Source organism: Canis lupus, chromosome 33, assembly GCF_003254725.2.
Source record: "Canis lupus dingo isolate Sandy chromosome 33, ASM325472v2, whole genome shotgun sequence".
Lineage (NCBI taxonomy): Eukaryota > Metazoa > Chordata > Mammalia > Carnivora > Canidae > Canis > Canis lupus.
In genome coordinates, this window is record NC_064275.1 from 27,517,912 (window position 1) to 27,537,646 (window position 19,735).

At 49.5% G+C, this 19,735-nt stretch overlaps 1 protein-coding gene across 19 annotated transcripts in view; it reads left to right on the plus strand.

Annotated features, from left to right (window-relative positions):
• Positions 1-19,735, plus strand: part of KALRN (kalirin RhoGEF kinase) — a 659,950-nt gene that overhangs the window by 225,315 nt on the left and 414,900 nt on the right. For all 19 annotated transcript variants that reach the window (XM_035710078.2, XM_025474776.3, XM_049105377.1 and 16 more), the window contains exon 5: positions 282-794. In XM_035710078.2, the coding sequence (XP_035565971.2) occupies positions 282-794 (513 nt within the window). The remainder of the gene's footprint in view (positions 1-281; positions 795-19,735) is intronic.

A 19,735-nucleotide genomic window follows, 5' to 3' on the forward strand; every position in this document is an offset into this window, starting at 1 on the left:
AGCATGGCAGGGGCTGATGTTTCAGGGTTCCTTGGTGCTGTGGCCTCCCCAGTCAGTCTGGGAAGGAGGAAGAGGCTCAAGAGGTCCTCTCCAACCTTCAGCCAGCCTGCAGAAACCGCTCCCCCTGGCTGATGTGCGGCTCCTGCCCGCGGGTGCTTGCTCTCCCTCTCACCCTTTCCGAGGCAGGCCGTGGTCTTATCCCCCCACCCCACCCCCCTCCCGGGCCTGCCCCCTGCCCGCCCGGCGCCAGCGAGGCCCCCTCTCTGTGTCTGCCCCCCTAGACGAGCATGGTGTCCGTGGAGGGCCTCACGAAGCTGGTGGACCCCTCGCAGCTGACCGAGGAGTTCGACGGCTCCCTGGACTACAACCACGAGGCATGGATCGAGCTGCGGCTGTCCCTGGAGGAGTTCTTCAACAGCGCCGTGCACCTGCTGTCCCGCCTCGAGGACCTGCAGGAGATGCTGGCGCGGAAGGAGTTCCCCGTGGACGTGGAAGGCTCGCGGCGGCTCATCGACGAGCACACGCAGCTCAAGAAGAAGGTGCTGAAGGCCCCCGTGGAGGAGCTGGACCGGGAGGGGCAGCGGCTGCTCCAGTGTATCCGCTGCAGCGACGGCTTCTCGGGGCGCAACTGCATCCCGGGCAGCGCCGACTTCCAGAGCCTCGTGCCCAAGATCACCAGCCTCCTGGACAAGCTGCACTCCACCCGGCAGCACCTGCACCAGATGTGGCACGTGCGCAAGCTCAAGCTGGACCAGTGCTTCCAGCTGCGGCTTTTCGAGCAGGACGCCGAGAAGGTAGGAGGGGACACGGCCAGTGGGGAGGGGGGCGCCCAGCTTTTTTTAGGGAAACCTATAGAGGTTGCAAGCTTTAAAACATGTGCCCACTGGGGGCACCTGGGTGGCTCCGTCGGTTCAGTGTCCCACTCTTGATTTCAGCTCGGGTTGTGATCTCGGGGTGGTGGGATCCAGCCCCCTGTGGGGCTCTGTTTGGATCCTGTTGAGGTTCTCTCTCTCGCTCTGCTCCTCCCCTACCCCGCTCCTGCTGGTTGGCTCTACTTAAAAAAAAAAAAAGTGCCTACTGATTTAGGTTGATTTATTTTATTTATTTATTTTTTTTATTTATTTTAATCATATCTTTAGTCATTGGTCACTGACTTTAAAGCTGTCCTTATGTAGTGTTTACTATTGCCAGGTACTGTTGTAAGCACCACACGTGAATTAGCTCACTGTAATCATCTCAAGAGTCTTATGAAGTAGGTGGATTATCATTATCCCATTTTACAAATGGAGAAACTGGGAAGGTACAGAACTTGGCCAGTCTGCGAAGTGCCATGTGGCTGCAGAGACCACACTTTTATACTGTTGGACACTGCCCCAGTCAGGATGTGCTACAAAAATACTAATACTCTTATCAGTCACAAGAACAGGACTTGGTGATTATTGTCCTGCAGTCTCCTTTGCTTTCACTTTCACAGGCGGCATCTTATTTAATCTGTGCGGCCCTTTGATCCCTTGAGGTGGGTGGTGGTGTCTCTGCTGACATGCAGGGGAATGGGCTGCTCTTTGATCTTGGGGCTATTATGGCAGACGTGTCCTATGAATCCCGCTTTCTTGCGTTTGAAGTTCAGGGCTCTTCCTTCCATACCACTTCTTTCTAGAGGTTTTTCCTCAGCGGCTGAGTACGTTCTCAAGCAAGACCCTTTTTTTTTGCAGCAGGGAATCTTCAAAGCTTTCCCCTTATCAGGGCACATATGAGAAAGTGAAAAAGAAAAATATATGGTGCCTCTTTGCCAAAGACACAAAGTATCTTCTCTAGATTCTCTGCAAAGCTAAAGAAGAGAGTTTACTATCATATGCACTTTAATAAGAGTGAAATGAGTTTTCCTCCTATCAGTTTTCTGGGGAGAACTTATCTATAAATGCACAATCCTACTCTTAGGTATAGCATGACATCTTGGTAACCGGTGAGTTTTACAGACAGTGTCTGACATACTGGTTTTCTGTCTTTTAAGAGTTTGTATTGAAAATGTCTCTAGGTATTTGGAAGTAATGAAATCAGGCTACAAAACTATATATAATTATGACCCCAATTTGTGTGAGAGTGTCAACACGGGTATAAATGGGAAAAAACTCACCATAACTCTACTAGTTTGGATTTCAAGGGCCCAAGCTTACGGTCGATTTTAATTTCTCGTATTTTCTGTGCTTTCTAATCTTTTATGGTTCATAATCAGATGAAAATCGATGTATGTGATTTTTAAAGGATGCATAGATGCTTTCTGCAAAAGATCTTTTGAACATCATGTAAGCCAGTTTGCACATGCAGAGGAGTTTCTTGCACAACCTTGGGGATTGTGAGGTTCCCCTGCAGCTTTCTTATGGGCTCCTTGCCCAGTGGCTGGGCAGTCTAGGTCCAGCCCTGGCCTGCCCCACGCTGGGGGGGTGGGGGGGGGGACTATAGAATCCCTGTCACTGCTCACCAAATGATGAGAGACACCAGGTCAGAAGCCAGCTGCTCTGTGAAGCCAGAGACAGGTACTTTGGCTCCTGTGACCAATATTGGAAAGGTGTGGATGTCTCTTTTTTTTTTTTTTTTTTTTAATTCATGAGAGACCGAGAGAGAGAGAGGCAGGCTCCATCCATGCAGGGAGCCTGACGCGGGACTCAATCCTAGGACCCCAGGATCATGCGCCAGGCTGAAGGCGGCAGCTAAACCGCTGAGCCCCCCCCCCCAGGGATCCCCCTGGACGTCTCCTTTTTACTTGCAGTCTCTTCTGCTCTGGGACGGGGGATCTGCTTTGCAGTCTGGCCTGGGCACCTGTTTCGGTGAGCCAGAGTTAGAAGGGAAGGCGGGGGACTCAGGTCTGCCTACAAGTGTTTTGTGTGAGACATTTCACTGCATCCCTGAATTTCAAGGATATGAGAAGCCTTTGTAGGGCACAGATAACACCTGCCTCAAAAACAAAACACCTGGGCAGCCCGGGTGGCTCAGCGGTTTAGCACCGCCTTCAGCCCAGGGCGTGATCCTGGACACCTGGGATCGAGTCCCGCGTTGGGCTCCCTGCATGGGGTCTGTTTCTTTCTTTCTTTCTTTCTTTTTTTTTTTTTTAAAGAATTTATTTATTTATTCATGAGAGACACACACACAGAGGGGGAGGGGGGGAAGAGACACAGGCAGAGGGAGAAGCAGGCCCCATGCAGGGAGCCCGACGTGGGACTCGATCCCAGATCTCCAGGATCACGCCCTGGGCTGAAGGTGGTGCTAAACCACTGAGCCCCCCGGGCTTCCCCGGGCCTGTTTCTCCCTCTGCCTGTGTCTCTGCCTTTTTCTCTCTCTGTGTCTCTCATGTATAAATAAATAAAATATTAAAAAAAAAAAACCCACCACCTTAGCCTCAGAAATCCCCAGGTAGGGAAGGCTGACCTTCTAGAGTGAGCCAAGCACCAGCCCACCAAGCAGTAACTTCTGCCGCACATATATGTCCTCAATTCATGCTCACAAGATTCTTATGGTATATTATTGGTCCTGCTTCCCAGTCGAGGAAAGCTCAGAATGGATGGTGACAAGAACTGGGAGCTCAGAGAGGTGCGGGGCTCGCCGAGATCCCACTGTGGGTTAGACACAGCCAGTATTGGGTCTCTGAAGCCCACCCACGCTCCGAGTCAATAGCCCCGCTAGCCTGCTGCCCCCAGGCAGACCTCTGACCGCTGCCTCTTGGCCCTGCGCGCCCTGGCCCGCACTCTGGTGACTCTGGGGACAGTCTCACATCCCACCTTCTGATGCTCACTGGACAGCGGGGGCTCTTAGCCTTTCCGTGCCATGGACCGTGCTCAGAATAACATTTGTAAAAAAAAAAAAAAAAAAAAAAAATATATATATATATATATATATATATATATATATATATAAAATAACATTTGTGAATGTACAAAATAACATCTAGGCTTGGAAGATAATTCTTGAAATGCCGTTATTCCATTTTTAAAAATCACAATAACTTTTATACTTGTTTGGGAACATGTTAAATCACAAGCTCTGTTTGAAGTCTTCTAACTACCATGAGTTTGATGGAGTGAGGAACCTAAATGACAATTCAGGGCAACAACCTGATGTCTCTGAAAACGTGTGTGCTTCTGTTGGCATCGGAGGCACAGCTATTGCTAACCCTAATGTGGTTCGCTGCCTGCGTTCCTAATCGAAAGGAATGCTGTCTTTCAGTGAGAGGTCGGTGAAAATCAAGCTGTGGCTTTGCCCCCACCCAAGTACACAGTCCCTCGGTTCTATGCAGGACTCTAAGTTTTGGGTCCGTGTCCCCCGGTGGGTTCATAGCATAAAAGAAGTATGTGTAGTGTGTGGCATGCGTGTGATATGTTTGGTGTGTGTAGAGGAGGAGGGAAGGGAATATAAAAAAATGAAACAAGGGCAGCAAAGGGGTGATGGGAAGAGGGCAGCCCAGGAATATTTTGATATTGAGTCAGTGACGAACATGTGGCTCAGGCTTGACCCAGCTGCCACAGAAAATGTGCTGGGTGTAGGGCAGGAGAGAAAAACAGTCCTTCTATGTCGTTTCCAGATCAATTTAAAAGATCTGTGCAGAACCGAGTACCTCGGCCCTTGACTTATTTGGTGTTTCTGAAAAGGGATGAGGAGGGTGGCTGTGTGGGGTGAGGGTTATGTGGGTGCATCCCTGTTTATTTTTGTTTGTTTGTTTTTTGTTTTTGTGTTTTGTGTTTTTTTTTTTTGCATCCCCATTTAAACAAGGGTGTGAGGACATAGTTACGGCATGAGCCACGTCTTAGCCCCCTTTCTTCTGGGAGGCTTGTTGGAGGCCTGCGATTCCAGATCTGGGGAACTCTTAGGAAACTGAGTTGTCACCCAGCTACTATTTTTGTGAAAGGGTGAGTGCAGCGTGTCCCTGATGGCCCTGTAGGGTGACAGCTTGTTTGCCAGGGCTTGAATAACAGGTGCTGCTCCCCATTTACCAGCTGGCCTTAGGGGAGTGAAGCCACCTCTCACCACCTTCCCCTGACCTCTGAGATGACCCTTCCTCATCTTGGGGGAAGGGAGGGGAGGAAGGAGGAGCCATTTTCCTTGCCAATTCAACATTTAGAGAGGAGGGACTCTGTTCCACAGATAATTCACAAGGCAGGCCACCCGTTCATTTAATAAACTGCTGAGCAGCTGTCATGAGCCCAAAACAAGGCACTTGGATAAAGCTGAGTAGGCTGGAGTTTCTGTCCTGGTATAGCAAGCTGTCGCAAGCTCCCAGTTATTATTCCTTCTGTCCGCCGTGTGCACCCCCTGCCCTAGGCACAGCCTCCCTGATTGGGGGGTTTTTAGAGAAGAGAGATCTGCACATCAGGAACGATAGGAGCACCTTGATGAGCAATCTGTGGGAGGACTGGGCTACTCAGAGGTGATTCAGGGAGCACACAGTGCATCTTGTTGGAAGATGAGCGGCGCGGCCTTGTGCTGTGCTCTCCAGTCTCTAACTAATGGGCCTGTCCTCCACAGTGCTCAGGGACCTCCGACAGGGCGCTCCTCCTTCGCCAGGTGCACTGATGGCTCTCTCTGCAGACCTGGCTCACAGCTGCAGGGGCCCCCAGGGGATGGAAGGGTCTACCCTGCAATCACTTCCCCTTGCCAGGCCGAAGGCAGGCCCCTTCCCCTGTAGGGGGTGGTTTGCTGTAGTAAGGTCACTAGGTACACTTGTTCCTTGTCCTCTCGCTGCTCGGAGGAGGATCCTCGTAGCCCCCCACCCCACCCCACCTTTCCTGGATGCCTAGGGCACGTCTTCCAGGATGTCAGAACTAGAAAAGACCTTGGAATCAGAAAGTGCCTCCCACACCCCGGGAGGAACCCAGCCGTGTCACACTGATGACAGCCATGGTGACCCCGTGATGCCCACCAACATGCCGAGGCCCATGACATGCATCGGAAAACCCCGAAGCCGCCGCACCATCTGCCTTCCAGTCTGCAGAAGGCCCAGTCCTCCAGGCTTTGCAGGAAAGAAGCATCCTGAAGGGCTCTAGCCTGTCACTGACCACTTACCTGATACAGAAACCTTCCTCCGCTCTGCTTCTGATTACATACTGATGTCTACGCAGGAGGCCTATGTGCTAGTTTTGCCCAAAGCCCTTCCAGAGAGAAGTATATTCCCACTTGCATGTGGGAGCAGTCCCCCCAAAGGGACAAGGCTCCTCTGCCGGGCTTCCAGTGTTAGAACCATGCTCGGGATGGGCTTCTGCAGCACAGTGGTTGTTTTCTGTGTAAAGCTGTGCTTGGAACGTGCTCCGGACCAGACCTTTAGCACCCCGGTCAGGAGGGCATTGAGGTGCCCACCTCCTCTTTGACCAACTCATGTGCTCACATGACCCTCACGGTTGCTTTGAGGAGACCGGCCTCACCATGCTGCCTGTGGCAAAGCCCCCTCTGGAGAACCGAATTCTAAATGTCTTCCTGCCTATTTATTCTCGCATGCTGAAATTCTGTTCACACCTGGGGGTGCCATATCTGGGCTGAAACAGAGCTGAGTGGGGATTCAGATTTGTTCTGAGGTGCCACTCTGCCAGTGGGGAGACCTTAGGTGCGTCTGGCCTCTCTGGTCTCTGATGATGTTCCCGGCCAAAGAAGGATGATGAATTTGTTCATAAACAGTACTCTCTCTTTGTGAAAATGTCTTTCAATGGGAGGAGCAGTGTGGCAGGGCGTGTGTGTGGTCATGGCAGTGGTGGTGGTGGTAGAGACGAGGCTTGTCAGGGGACATCTCAGAACCTCCAGGTTGAGGGGCACCTCGGTGGCTCAGTCAGTTAAGCGTCTGCCTTCGGGTCAGGTTGTGATCTTGGGGTCCTGGGATGGAGCCCCGAATAGGGCTCTCTGCTCAGTGGGGAGTCTGCTTTGCCCTTTTCTGCCACTCATGTTCTCTCTCAAATGAATAAATAAAATCTTAAAAAAAAAAAAAAAAAAGAATCTCCACATTGATAAAGTTTGGTAAAGACCCCATCTACCCCAGCCGAATGTGCCTTGCATTTCTCCTCCTCGCACCCTTGCTCTATTAATGATATCCAAGCCTCTTTATTGCTCAAAAATTCTGTAATAATTTTTGGCCTTTTCCTGTTCATTCTCCCCTGTATATCTACAGTAGGCTTTTTGCTCTTTGGGGTTGTCATCTTGGCTGGTGATGGAATATGTGTTTTTCTCAGCAAATAGAGCCATCATCTCTTGAACTCTGGTCTTGCTAGGGAAAAAAAGGGGTGAGGGGGCAGCCTGAGCTGCTGCCCAACTGCCCAGGCTCATTCGGAGAATTGAACAGGGTGATAGGTGGTGCGTAGAGGTGCTGGTCCTGGGCTTCCCTTCCTTCCCCCTCCTCTTCAGTCCCTGGGGGCCTGCCGAGACCATGCAGAGCATCATCAGTGCTATCTTCCCAATGGGCTTGCTCTAGATAGTTTTCGATGATCCCTAAATGAAATAAAATCAAGAATTGAGTTTTGGGAGAAGTCAGCAATCAGGATGTAGGTTCACAGGGGTCCCCAGAGATCACTAGGCTGTGTGATACTCTTGGCTGAGACCCAGAGAGGAGCACCTAGATCAAAAGGGGGCCATATCTGTTGGGCGCAGGCTGGGGGAGCTGCCACAGGAGAGGTCTCTAGGAACACAGTCTATCCTTGAAGCAGCCATAGAGGAAAGTAATCCCTCCCCGTGCACCTTCTTCATCTGAGACACTTGTCACCTTCTGCTTTGCTTCATAGCTAAGGGTATATTTGTCTTGCAAAGTTTGTCCTGCAAACTTTGGGCCAGAAACACATCCAACAGTCCATCCAAGAAACACATCTATGCATTTTGATTTTCTTGGAGGTCCTTGCAACCAAAATAATGGGACCTTCATGTCGCCATGAGAAAGTATTTGTGGGGCCCACTGGGTGAAAGGCATCATGGCAGGCCGCCGGGCACTGTGCTAAGGGTTACGTGCTTATTGTGTTTCGCTGTGTGTATGTCCTGTTAACCACATTAGCCATTCAGGACGTCCCCAGGATGCCCTGTCCCTGGGCAAAGTATCCACTGCTGTTTCCTGCCCTCCCTCTCCTTCCAAGGTATAAACAGTTCTGATCATTCCCCAGGGCCCAGAGTAAAACTCCTGCCTGGAGTGATGAGACCTGTAGGGCCACTTGTGGAGGAATTCTTCTGCCTCTCCGTCCCACCAGAAGCTGGCCCACTGCTGCTCCTCTTTACCTCTCTTCCAGCCCCCACACTCTGCAAGCCAGCAGTGAGCCTGACTCCACATTCATTTGTCAAATTGAAGTGCCATTGTAGCAATTAAAATACAGAAGATTTTTTTTTTTTTTTGGATGTCGGTTTTTAAAGTGTTCTCACACCCCTGACCTTAGAGGTTTTGTGGTCCAGCCCTTCCTTTGATATAGAAAACTTTGACCCAGAGTGGAGACCCACCCAGAGTCCTCCAGTTGATATAGAAAACTTTGACCCAGAGTGGAGACCCACCCAGAGTCCTCCAATTGGTGGTTCATCATTTGGTCTCCTATCTGCTTTATGTGTCAGGCCAGGCAGGTGTAAATACAGGCATCATGTCATAGATGGGAGAGCTGAGACTTGGTGAGGTTGGGAAGTGTGCCTGGGAGAGAGTTGGGGGGCAAGGAAGGTGAGCCCTCTGCCCTGAGGCTAGAGTTCCACCCTCTCCTCAGAGAAATACACACACACACACACACACACACACACACACACACACACACACACACTGACCTTGCCTTGCAGAAGAAGGGGCGCACAGGCCAGCCAGCAACCTAGGAGGTGGCCAGACGGGCTCAGGAGGAATGGAGCGTGGGGGTCCTCACCACTGCTGTGGAGAAAGGGCAAGCCCTGGACAGGCCTCCAGGGTGCATGCTGACTAGTCTCTGCAGTTCAGTCACCTGAGCCCTTCTTGCTGGGAGGGTGGCTTCAAAGAGCTGCAAACTTGGGGCAGCCAGAGGGCAAGGTCTTTACTGGGTGTTTTGTAATTTCCTGCTTTTTTTTTTTTTTTTTTTTTAAGAGAAACGCTTCAGTGCCCTCTTGTTCTTGCCCTCTCCCTCTCTCCTACTGGGGCCTAAACCACCCCCCCCCCCACCCCCGACTGGGCTCAGGGCAAGGAAGTGTGTCTGCATCCCGCCCTGACACAGGACACGGTGTCCTGTATTATTTCCAGCCTGCTGGTCCTGGGAATCTCTACTTACTTTTTCTCATTTCCTCCCCTTGAACATTAGAAACATTAGATTCCAAAAATAATCCAAGTCACAGTGTTCTGCAAGCTGCATGTGCAAGTGTTCTCTCCCAAAGCTGTTTTTCTCCTCCTTCCATCCTTTCTCCTTCTCCTGCATTTTCAGTCCCACTGTATTTGGAGGTCACAGGCGTGCAGGAGGCCTGTGGACGTGGAGGGCAGATCAGAGGCAGGCCTGGGAGGAACTCTTGGCAGGAAGCTGGGGCGGGGAGAGAGGGGGGCTTAGATCCCTCCCAGGTCTCCCAGGGGGCTGCAGAGGAGCCAGGCAGGACAGCCGTGTGTGAATCGCCTGCAGAAGTGGCCTCTACTTATGAATGGACCCTACAGAGCTGTGGGCCCCATAGCGACCCCTTAGAACTGAGATTGTGGACGCTATGTTAACAGTGTTTCCAGAATCCAGGTTGTCACACTGATTCTGTCTGCGGCGATTTAGGTGAGCTGGAAAGAGAGGGTCCTGATCAGAGACAGACGTTGTGTGCGGCACAGGGAAGGCACCGAGGAACCTTCATTGGTTCACCAATTTGCCAGCAGTCATTGAGTGTCCGCTGTGTGCAGGTCCTCTGCTAGGTGCTGGGGCCCCTGTCTCCCACTCAAGCCCTGGAGAAGGGGAGTCATGTAGGGAAGTGGAGGGAAAAGCAGGTTCAGCAGTGATGTGATTCCTGACAACCTTGTAAGGAGAGGACGGCACGGAAGTAGTGCCCACTCTGGTCTTAGAGCCCGGTTAGATATCTGGGCCTCTGTTGCTTACTGGGCAGGAGTTCAGGTCGGGGGTGCCTAGTGTGTATTGGGGAGATAGTGGGAGGTGGCCCAGGAAGAAAGGTAACGTGTCAGCTCTGGCCCAGTGGGGGAGGTGGAGGGAATGTCTTAAGTACCACTTTTGAAAAACAAAAAGACATTCAGGTACAAGTTTTTAAGTGGAAAAACACATCGAGTCTCTACAGTAGGAACCTTTTTCAAAGCATTTTACTTTGCAGAACACACCTTCTCCCCTCCCTTCACCTTCTCTCCTACACCTCTGCTCCCCTCTCCTTCCTTTCTCATTTGTGGCTTTTCTCCTCTGTGTGCTTGCACCCCCTCCAGCCTGCTCTCACCCCACTCTTTTTGCTTCCGATTCTCTCTGAACCTGTTGTTTCTCTTCCCTTTGATGGTCCTGCTGCCTACTTTGGGTGGAGCTGAGGGAGAGCTCCCTGTGATTCAGGCCTCTCTCGAGGGCAGAGAGGGCAAAGGCCAGCAGACCCAGCAACTGCTTCTGGAAAAAGCACTGGCTTTGCAACCAGAGATCAGGTTAGAATTCCACCTTAGCCCCTTGTGAGCATTCGGGCTCCCAGCGGCCAGTGTATCCTCTGGGAGCAGTCTCTTTATCAGTAAAATGTAGATTTTAATAAATGCCTTAGGATTGGAATGGATTAAAGAAAACATGTATACAGAATCTAACATGCCCTGGATCCAGGAGGTGCCCAATAGATGGTGGGTTTGTGGAGGCTAGACTCAAGGTGAGCCGGGTAGATAGATGGGATCAGTGGTAGAAGAGTGCTGGGGCCTGGGGCGGGAGGGCACAGGGCACAGCCTCATCCACAGCAAGGATGCCGGCCAACAGTGGGCAGCGTGCGGCAGCAGAGTGTGTAGCTGTGGCAGCTGCCTGGTGCCTGGAGAACCCAGGAAGAGCTCTTGAGAAGGAGCTTTCCTGGGATCAGTTTTTCAAATATGAAAAAGGATGGGGACGGATCTGGAGCTTGATCTCTTGATCCCACTTGATCCCTCTTGATCCCACTTCCACAGATAAGAAAAAGATTTTATGTGTGTAGGTGCACTTGCTTCTTATAGTACAAGTTAGCCAGCCTCAAACTCCAAGGTACGTGCATCCAGAGAATTATGTTCACTCATTCAAGTGGCGTGAGGCACTGCCTCATATGTGAGTAGAAGAGGATGTCTTTTCACATGAGTGCATACGCAGACTTTGCTAGTACGGAAATGCTGAGTGGACAGGTTTCTGGTACTCAGAGTTGGGTGTGCCCAGGTCAGGGATATTGATGCAAAAAGCCCCAAAGTCCCAAGGCTTTCTCTGAGGTCATTCCCAAGTAGAGCCAAAGCTTTACCATCTTAGAGAGTCAGAAAACTCATGGTAAAATATGCAAAGGAGCATTAATTCCCTTGGAGGAAACCTGCCTCTACTGGTTCTTCCTGCCATGTTTCCCAGTCCATTTTTTTCATTCATTCATTCATTCATTCATTCATTCATTCAAGACACAGAGAGAGAGAGAGACAGAGACAGAGACACAGGCAGAAGGAGAAGCAGGCTCCACGCAGGGAGCCCGATGTAGGACTCGATCCCGGGTCTCCAGGATCATGCCCTGAGCCGAAGGCAGACACTCAACCACTGAGCCACCCGGGCGTCCCTCCCAGTCCATTTTCACCAAGAAACTCCACTGTCTCACTCTTCAGCTCACCTCCAGTCCTTCTCAGAGAGCCTTTTCCAGGACAAGAGTGGCCCTGCTGGGGAGCTGGTTACTGTTATGATGAGAAGAAGATACACCCTCTCTTGGTACAGAGAAAAAAAGGGAAGTTTGGTGTCCTCTATGCAGATCCCACCTGAGAGTGGTGCTTGTCTTGTCCTGGGAGGTTTTCCTGGGAAGCTGACCCTTGTCATGAGGCATCAGGAAGAGGTGCGAACTAGAAGGGCTGAGAATGGGGAGAGAGACCGGAGTTGGGCGCTCGGGCCCCATCTTCAGGACATCCTCCTCTGTGCTTTGCACAGGCCCACCTTCTCATGCCTTTGTTGATTCCAACCTCCCTCCCACTCTGCCTACAGACACCCTACCCTAGCTGGAGGTCCGCTCAAATACTACTTCACCCACTCTTCCCTCGTAGAGGTGGTCTTTCTCTCCTCTGGGCATCTTCCTGTAAGCCTCATCAATCCCCCTTGGACTGGACTATTCCAACTCATCTTGGATTATAATTTTGCACTCGGAGGTCTCATGCCCTCAAATATATTGCAGACTCCTGGAGGTCAGGCCCGGTGTAATGCCTTAGGTTTCACAGAGGCACACAGTTGGTGCCAAATAAAGAGTGGACTGTGCCACAGTCCGGACTCACCAGGCTGCTGGATGGAGCAGAACTGTGAGCGCTTTGAGCCGACCCAAGAGCACCACCTACTGCTGAGTGGTTTCAAGGGACTCCATTCCAGGGCTGTCCCTTAAAAACCAGGGTTTGAGCAACTTCCGCCTAGCAATGCACAGAGAGATTGGGAGGCAGGACCCCGAGTTCTGGTCCTTTCACACTAATCCAAGCGAGAGCAGATAAGGTGGCAGAGCGAGTGGAAGGAGAGGGGCACAGACACTGGGGGAAGTGGGACCAGGTGACTGATCAAATGCTGGGGAGGAAAGGGAGATAAGGGAACCAGGAGGCCTTCACAACAGTAGGATTGGGGGCGTGGGAGGGAGGTGGTGGTGGAACGAAATCCCAGAAACCTTTTGGGAGGAGGATGGGTGACTAAATTAAATGTAAATGTAAATTTCTTTGAAGGCACAGAACCGTGAGAGCAGTGGTGATCAAGGCGACTAAGAGCATTATATTCCATGAGTGGTCCTGGGATCCCATTTCTGCCCCCGTTACAGGGACAACAGGCACTCTCTGAATGCAACTCTGGAATTCTCTGCAGTCCTCTGAATCAGACTGCTGGAGAAGTGGAGGGTTTTGAGGAGTGCTTGGGCTCTTCTCCTGAGCACCTGTGGGGGGCGGCTCGGCCAGGTGGGGTCTGGAAGCAGAAAGCGTGACCAGCGTCTCTTCCTGGATGTGCCTGGCCTGGCTCCCTGGCCGCCCCTCGCCTCCCCCAGGGCCCCAGCTGAAGCTGTGGAAGAGCGTAGAAGGGAAAAGGGGGAGTGCCGGCTTTCTCCCTCAGCTGGAGCTCAAGCCCACCCAGCACACCCCGCAGCTCCAGCCCCACAGACTTCCCCTTCCCCCAGAGAGGCACCCCTGGAGGGAGGGCCACCTCCGCTTTAGCCCATGTGGAATTTTCCCCCAGATGTGCAAGTGATTGGCACAGCCGATTTTAGGATGCGTGGGAGGACTGGATGAGAACATCCAGCAGACGCTCCATTTTTGCAGTAACAATAATAGTTACCATTTACTGGGTGCATCCTGTATGCCAGGAACAAGCATTAGCTCATCTAAATTAACTTGCCAAGGGCCAGATCTCAGTTTATGCCTAAATTTAGCTTTGGGATAAAGTTGGGCACTATTTTCTCAGCTTGGATTAAATAGAGTTTGACCTCTTCAATTCTACATTTTGGGAAGTAAGTGAAGCACATTTTCTCACTCCATTGCGGAGAATGTTTTATCAGCATCTGTGGTTCAGATGGAAGGAATTTGGCCACTCGGAGTCAATATCCCGGGGGCTGCCTGCGCTGACTCCTGGCTCGGTTGGTCCTGTTTCTTGTCTGCTTGACTTGCTGGCTCCTGGAGGACCGTTTCTTCCCCGGAGGGAGGGTACTGTGCATATTGCCAGTACTGCAGAGAATTCGGTTCATCCAGGCAGACAGACTGGAAATGAAACCTACGAAAACCCCTTATTTAAAGTTTGAAAACATTTATATTATTAGTGGGCTTGGTGAGGCTTTTCATTCCCTCGCTTAGCACAAGGAAGGCAACGGACAGCAGCCTTCTGAGGCCTAACGTGAGCCTGTACTTCTCCAGGCAGAGCTGAGCTCCGGCTCACTTTCAAGGGCAGTGTGTGATTTGAGTATGAAGTTTTGCGCCCTGGGTTTCTCTAATCAGAAAGCAACTACTTTTGGTGCCTGCTAGCTTATCCTGTCTAAACCCAGGGGTAGTAGAAAGGGACTAGCATGCATTCAGTATCTGTGATGTGTCTGCACTGTGCTGGGCACCTGTCATATGTTCTTTATTTCCTCCCTCATATTTATCTTCTTTGACCCAGACATCGAAAGGTTTATAAGAATAAGGAGTAAGGGGGGAAGGAAGGAAGGGTGGGTGCCGAGAACCCCCCGTTGGTGAGAAGTCTATAATGGGCTAGTTGATTTTGTTCTGTGATATCAGACCTGGCTCAGACTCCTCTTTGCAATGAAGTAAATCACTGTCTGTCTAGGGCCTCAGTGTAGACACCCAGTCAGGGTTAAAAACACATCTGACCATATTACTGCCCTGCAGTGGTTCTCCATTGCATACTTAACCAAGAGCATTTCCTCTGCCTTTCCACCTTTGCTTTTTCTGTGACCCGGCCCCTCCCTTCTCTTTTATCATTCTTTCTCAGTACCTCTCACTTGGTGCTCTAGAGCTCTGGGTACTTCCCCTCTAGTCCATATTTCAAGCCTCCAGGCCTTTGCTCAAGTGATGTCATCTCAGTAAGATGCTCTTCCCATCTCCATCTTCACCTAGCCAAATCCTACTGTCTTTCAAGTGTTGTTCAGCTGTTGCCACCTTCTGGAGGCCACTTCATGCTTTCCCATGCCTCGACCTCTGCCAAGTAGGATCAAGTGCTCCTCTGCTGTCAGTTCACGGTATACACTTTTCATAGTAGTTTTCACACTTAAAATTGACAGAATATTGATTACATTTGTCCCCCTCACTAGACTCTGACCTTGATCTTTTATCATTAGTCTCTAATCCAATGTCTGGAATACAGTGGGTACTCATTATGTGAATAAAATATTGTAATAAGCTGCATGAGCAGTGACTATATCGGGATGCTTTTGGCCACAAGAAACAGAAAACTGGACTCCGTTTCAGTGTTCCATCTTTTAATAATTTTGTCCCTTTCCTTCTTAATTCTCTTTAAGATGTTAATCATCATTGTCTTGAAAGTGTTAGCTGCTAATTCATAGCCTGGTCATCTCTGGGTCTATTTTTATTGACTTTTAGTTTTTGATTATCAATCACTTTTCTCTGCATCTTCATATGGCTGATAATTTGTATACTGGATATTGCAGATGATGCATTGCAGAGACTCCAGATTAGGTTACCTTCCTCCAAACTTTCAGTTTTGTTCTGGAATGCAGCTAAATTACCAGCAGATCTTGGGACGCCTAGGTGGCTCAGAGGTTGAGTGTCTGCCTTTCGCTCTGGGCATGATCCCGGGATCCTGGGATCAAGTCCTACATTGGGTTCCTTGCAAAGAGCCTGCTTCTCCCTCTGCCTATGTCTCTGCCTCTCTCTCTCTGTCTCTGTGTCTCTCACAAATAAATAAAATGTTCAAAAAAATTAAAAATAACTAGCAGATCTTGAACCTACTGAGCTTGTTTTAGGCTTTGTTATGACAGATTTACTTCCATCTTTTAATTAATCCTAGAGTATAGCCCTAATTCTTAGAATATAGTTCTTACTCCTGTATCTTGGTCTTTCTGGGGACCCAGTTTAGTGCCCAGAATGTTCACCAAAGTCTCTTCACACTGTTTGTATTAGAGTTTCCAACATTTCCCGAGCACTGGATAGCCTAAAATTTCTGCTCACCTCTCAGTATCCTCCATTTCCCACAGCTATTCTCTGCTAGACTTTCTGGATCCTCACCTTGCACAGCTTAGGATTGGGTCAAAGACCTGAAGGAAATTTTAATGAAGATTTTTAGGGCTCCTTCTCTTAGCTCCCTCTTCCCTAATATGCTATTACTGAAATTCCTTACCTTACCAGCTTTGAACTCTAAACTCTTGTTTTTTTATACCCAGTTTTTTATACCCAGAAAGAGAGCTGCTCTCTGCTCAACTATTTATCTACTCCACAGAGGGCTTACATTGTGTGCTTCTCTTCCCTCATGGATGATTGGTCTATTTTGGTTACTGACCTGTGCTTTTAAATAGTTTATAGATGGTAGGGCTGAGTCTGATATCAGCTACCCTATCACGGACAGACCATAAGTCTCCACATGAACCATTTAAATAAAAATGCAAGTGTATCAGAATCACCTAGAAAGCTCCCTCTAAATCAGAATCTTAGGTGTGAAGCATAGGAAGCTTTATTTTTTACAAAAACATTTCAGATAGTTCTGAATTAAGACTAGATTTGTGAACTCTTGCAGTAGACACTGGAGCAGTAAGTTTGGAGGAAAAAGAAATCAGTATGGGCCCAGTTGGTCAAAGAAGGCATTACGAGGAAATGACTTTAATTGCATTTTGAAAGATGGGAACAATTTGGATATTTGGGTGTGTAACATTTCACAGGGGGAAAGATGTGAGCACGAATATGGAGGTGGCAGTGAGCACAGTGTGATGTATTTGCATGGTGGCGAATAGCGTATGACTGGAAAGGATGCTTGATTTAGGACAGTGGTATAAAATAATAGGGGAAGGCGGATTTGGACCAAAGAGAGAGGGGGAGTGCCTTGAATGCTAGAACAAGAAGACTGGATTTTGTTTGCATTGTGGATGACAACAGCAGTGCTTTGTGTGTGTGTGTGTCTGTGTGCGTGTGTGTGCAAGCATGTGTGTGTGCACATGCGTGCATGTTTTGACTGGGGGAATGCCATGGTGAAAGCAGCATATTAGAACAGTGAACCTAGTGGGGGAGTATATAGCTTCGTATAAGGGAGTAACTGGAGTCTGGGGAGACCAGTATAGAAGTGATTGCAGTAATATAGGCAAGAGGGACCAGGGGCTGAGTAGCAGCAGGAATGGAAAATAGAGGGGATATTTCAATTATTTGAGGGAAAGAAGAACAAATGGGGTCTGGGGAATGTGGTGAAGATGTGGGAAGTCAGAAGAAGGTAGAAGTTTCCATAGAAAAGACACAGTAGTGGGAGATACAGTCAAACATCAAGGGGATGGGATCCCTGGGTGGCTCAGCAGTTTAGAGCCTGCCTTTGGCCCAGGGCATGATCCTGGAGTCCCGGGATCGAGTCCCATGTCGGGCTCCTTGCATGGAGCCTGCTACTCCCTCTGCCTGTATCTCTGCCTCTCTCTCTCTCTCTCTCTCTCTCTCTCTCATGAATAAATAAATAAAATCTTTAAAAAAAAATCTCAATAATTAAAAAAAAAATAAAACATGGACTTGGGTGTCATGCAGACCTAGATTTGAGTCTTCAGTATGCCATTTGAGTTTTCATTGTGTGACTCTGGCCAAGTTGTTTATCTGTTTCTGTAACTACAAAAAGGTGGTGATGATGGCATCTACTAGCTCCCACAGGTGAAGACTGAAAAGATGCTATGAAGCTTTTTGTGCAGAGCCGGGCACACAGTTAGTATTGTTACTTACCTGGGAAGTCATGCGAAGAGGGAACCCTGGAACAGAGGAAATTGTATGGGATGTAGGTTCAGATGGACACTAGGTTCTAAATTCATCCCCATCACTTACAAGCTGTGGGATCTTTTGCAGTTTGCCTCAACTCTTCAAACTGAGTTTCCAGCATGTTGAAGATGGATTGAACAATGCTTTCCTTTCTAGCATTATTATAAGGACTACATGAGGTCATCCATCTAAGTACGTGGTGTAGTACCTCAAGTACAACGTGGCACATGAAATGGAGAACACTACTCGTGTTGTTGAAATCCTGAGCCTGGATGGAGTTTCAGGTGGACAGAGCCTGGTGAATAAGAGGCAGAAGACCGAGGCCCAAGTCTTGAGGCCACTGCAGTAAGGATGTGAGGCACGTGAAGGGAGGTCACGAAAGGGCAGCGAGATGAGTGGGAGGCAAGTTTGGATAGATCAGCATAGGACTGGACAACTAGTCTGCTTTCAAAATGAGAGTGTTTCTATTACTGTTGTTGTGCAGAGACGTGAGGTCTCCGGGAGTGTGCGAGTGTGGAAGTGATGGTGCTCCTCGGAGAATTTCAGGTCATGGCGCGGTGGGTGGGTCGGGGGAGGCCCATAGAAGCAAGAGGGCTAGCGTAGATATGTCTGTAGGCCATGGCCTGCTCCTGAAAATGACCTGGTGCCGGGGCCAGAGAAAGGGAATTTCCGAAAGATCCCTATCAGATTGTGATGAGAGTCCAAGGGGAAGGAGGAGTAGCAGAACAAAGAACTCTGAAAGGTGGGGATGGTTTTCCTTGTGGGTGCAGATTCAGGAAGTAGTAAAGGTAGTGCCTATCACCAGGAGTTAGGGAGGGAGTGGGTGGAGGGTAAACAGAGGCATCAGGGGCAGAATGTACTTCTCCTAGTCTGGTGAGGACAGGAAAGATAGCCAGGGTGAAGCTCTGAGCACCTTGGAAGGTGGAGCCAGAGAGTTAAGAGCATCAGCACTGGAACTCAGCCTCCTGGGATTGAATCTCAGCTCTGCCACCCAACCACTATCACTGCTCTGTCCCTGAGAGAAGTAGAGAATGAGAGAGGAAGATGGAGAAGGGCAAGACAGGAGGAGGTACAGTACTGCTGTTCATATTGTTTGGCTCTGAAATATGGAGGCAACACCTACAGAGAGTCTCCTTAGGTCCTGTGACACATGCTGACTGCAGGACCACCGCTGGGGATGGCATTTCACACTGATCCCCTAAGGATGGTATAATATGGGAACCATGGCTTTCCCACAGGACAGTCTTTGCCACAGTCTGGCTCAGTTGCCAGGAGACAAGAGCCATGTGTCCAGTCGCAGAAGCTGCCTGGCTTTAGAGCTCCGTGCCCCACGGGAGCCAATATCTCTTGTAGCAGCTTCACTGGCACGGCTTCCAGGGCCCCTGCAATGGACATGTGGCAGTTACAAGAGTTATCAAGCTCTGGGAAGGCCAAGGTATGGTGTCCCCATCAGGTGTTACTAGTTCACTGATAGTCTTTCCAGTCCAGACACAGTTTACGTGTCACAGTAGATGTTCTTACCCAAGGCAACATGATTTAGTGACATGTTGCCACGTACTGTCTTCCCCTGTTTCCAGGGAAACAGAATTGGGGTATTAAATGAAGGTCAGATTATTGTGCAGAAGGAGAAAGAGTTTTTGTTCAGTCCTTCCTCACAGCGGGATATTTGCCAGTTTTATAGAGAAACTGGGACTCTTCTAGACATGAGCAACGTATTAGAGTGCTAGGTCGGAGATTTGGGAATTAGGGAATGTAGAGTATGGAAGGTGTAAGAAATGTGCTAGGGGATTGATAGCATGTCTACAGGTTAGAGACAGAGCCTGGGCAGTGAAATTGTTTGGCATCCTGGCTGATTCAGTGATAGGGTCTCCCAGGTAACCGGGATGAGCCATCCTCCCTAGAGCAGCTGGGTTTATGGTGAAAGATAAAAATTGCTGGTCTTCTATGCAACATAGAAAAGTGTACTGGTCGACTGTGCCGGAAACCTACAAACAACAACAACAAAAACAAAAAACAAAAAAAAACAATGAGGCAGAGCCCAGGCATCTCCTTTCCTTAGGTAGATATTTATTGACACCTACAGTCTATCAGGCACAAGTCCTAAGATGGTCTCTCGAACCCGGAATGCCCATGACCTGCAAGCCTTGCAGAAATCATGGGGCAAGGTGTCGAGCTCTCTCCAGGGTGGAATTCTAGGAACCTAGAACCTAAGTCCACATTTGGAGTCCTTTATATTTTTTT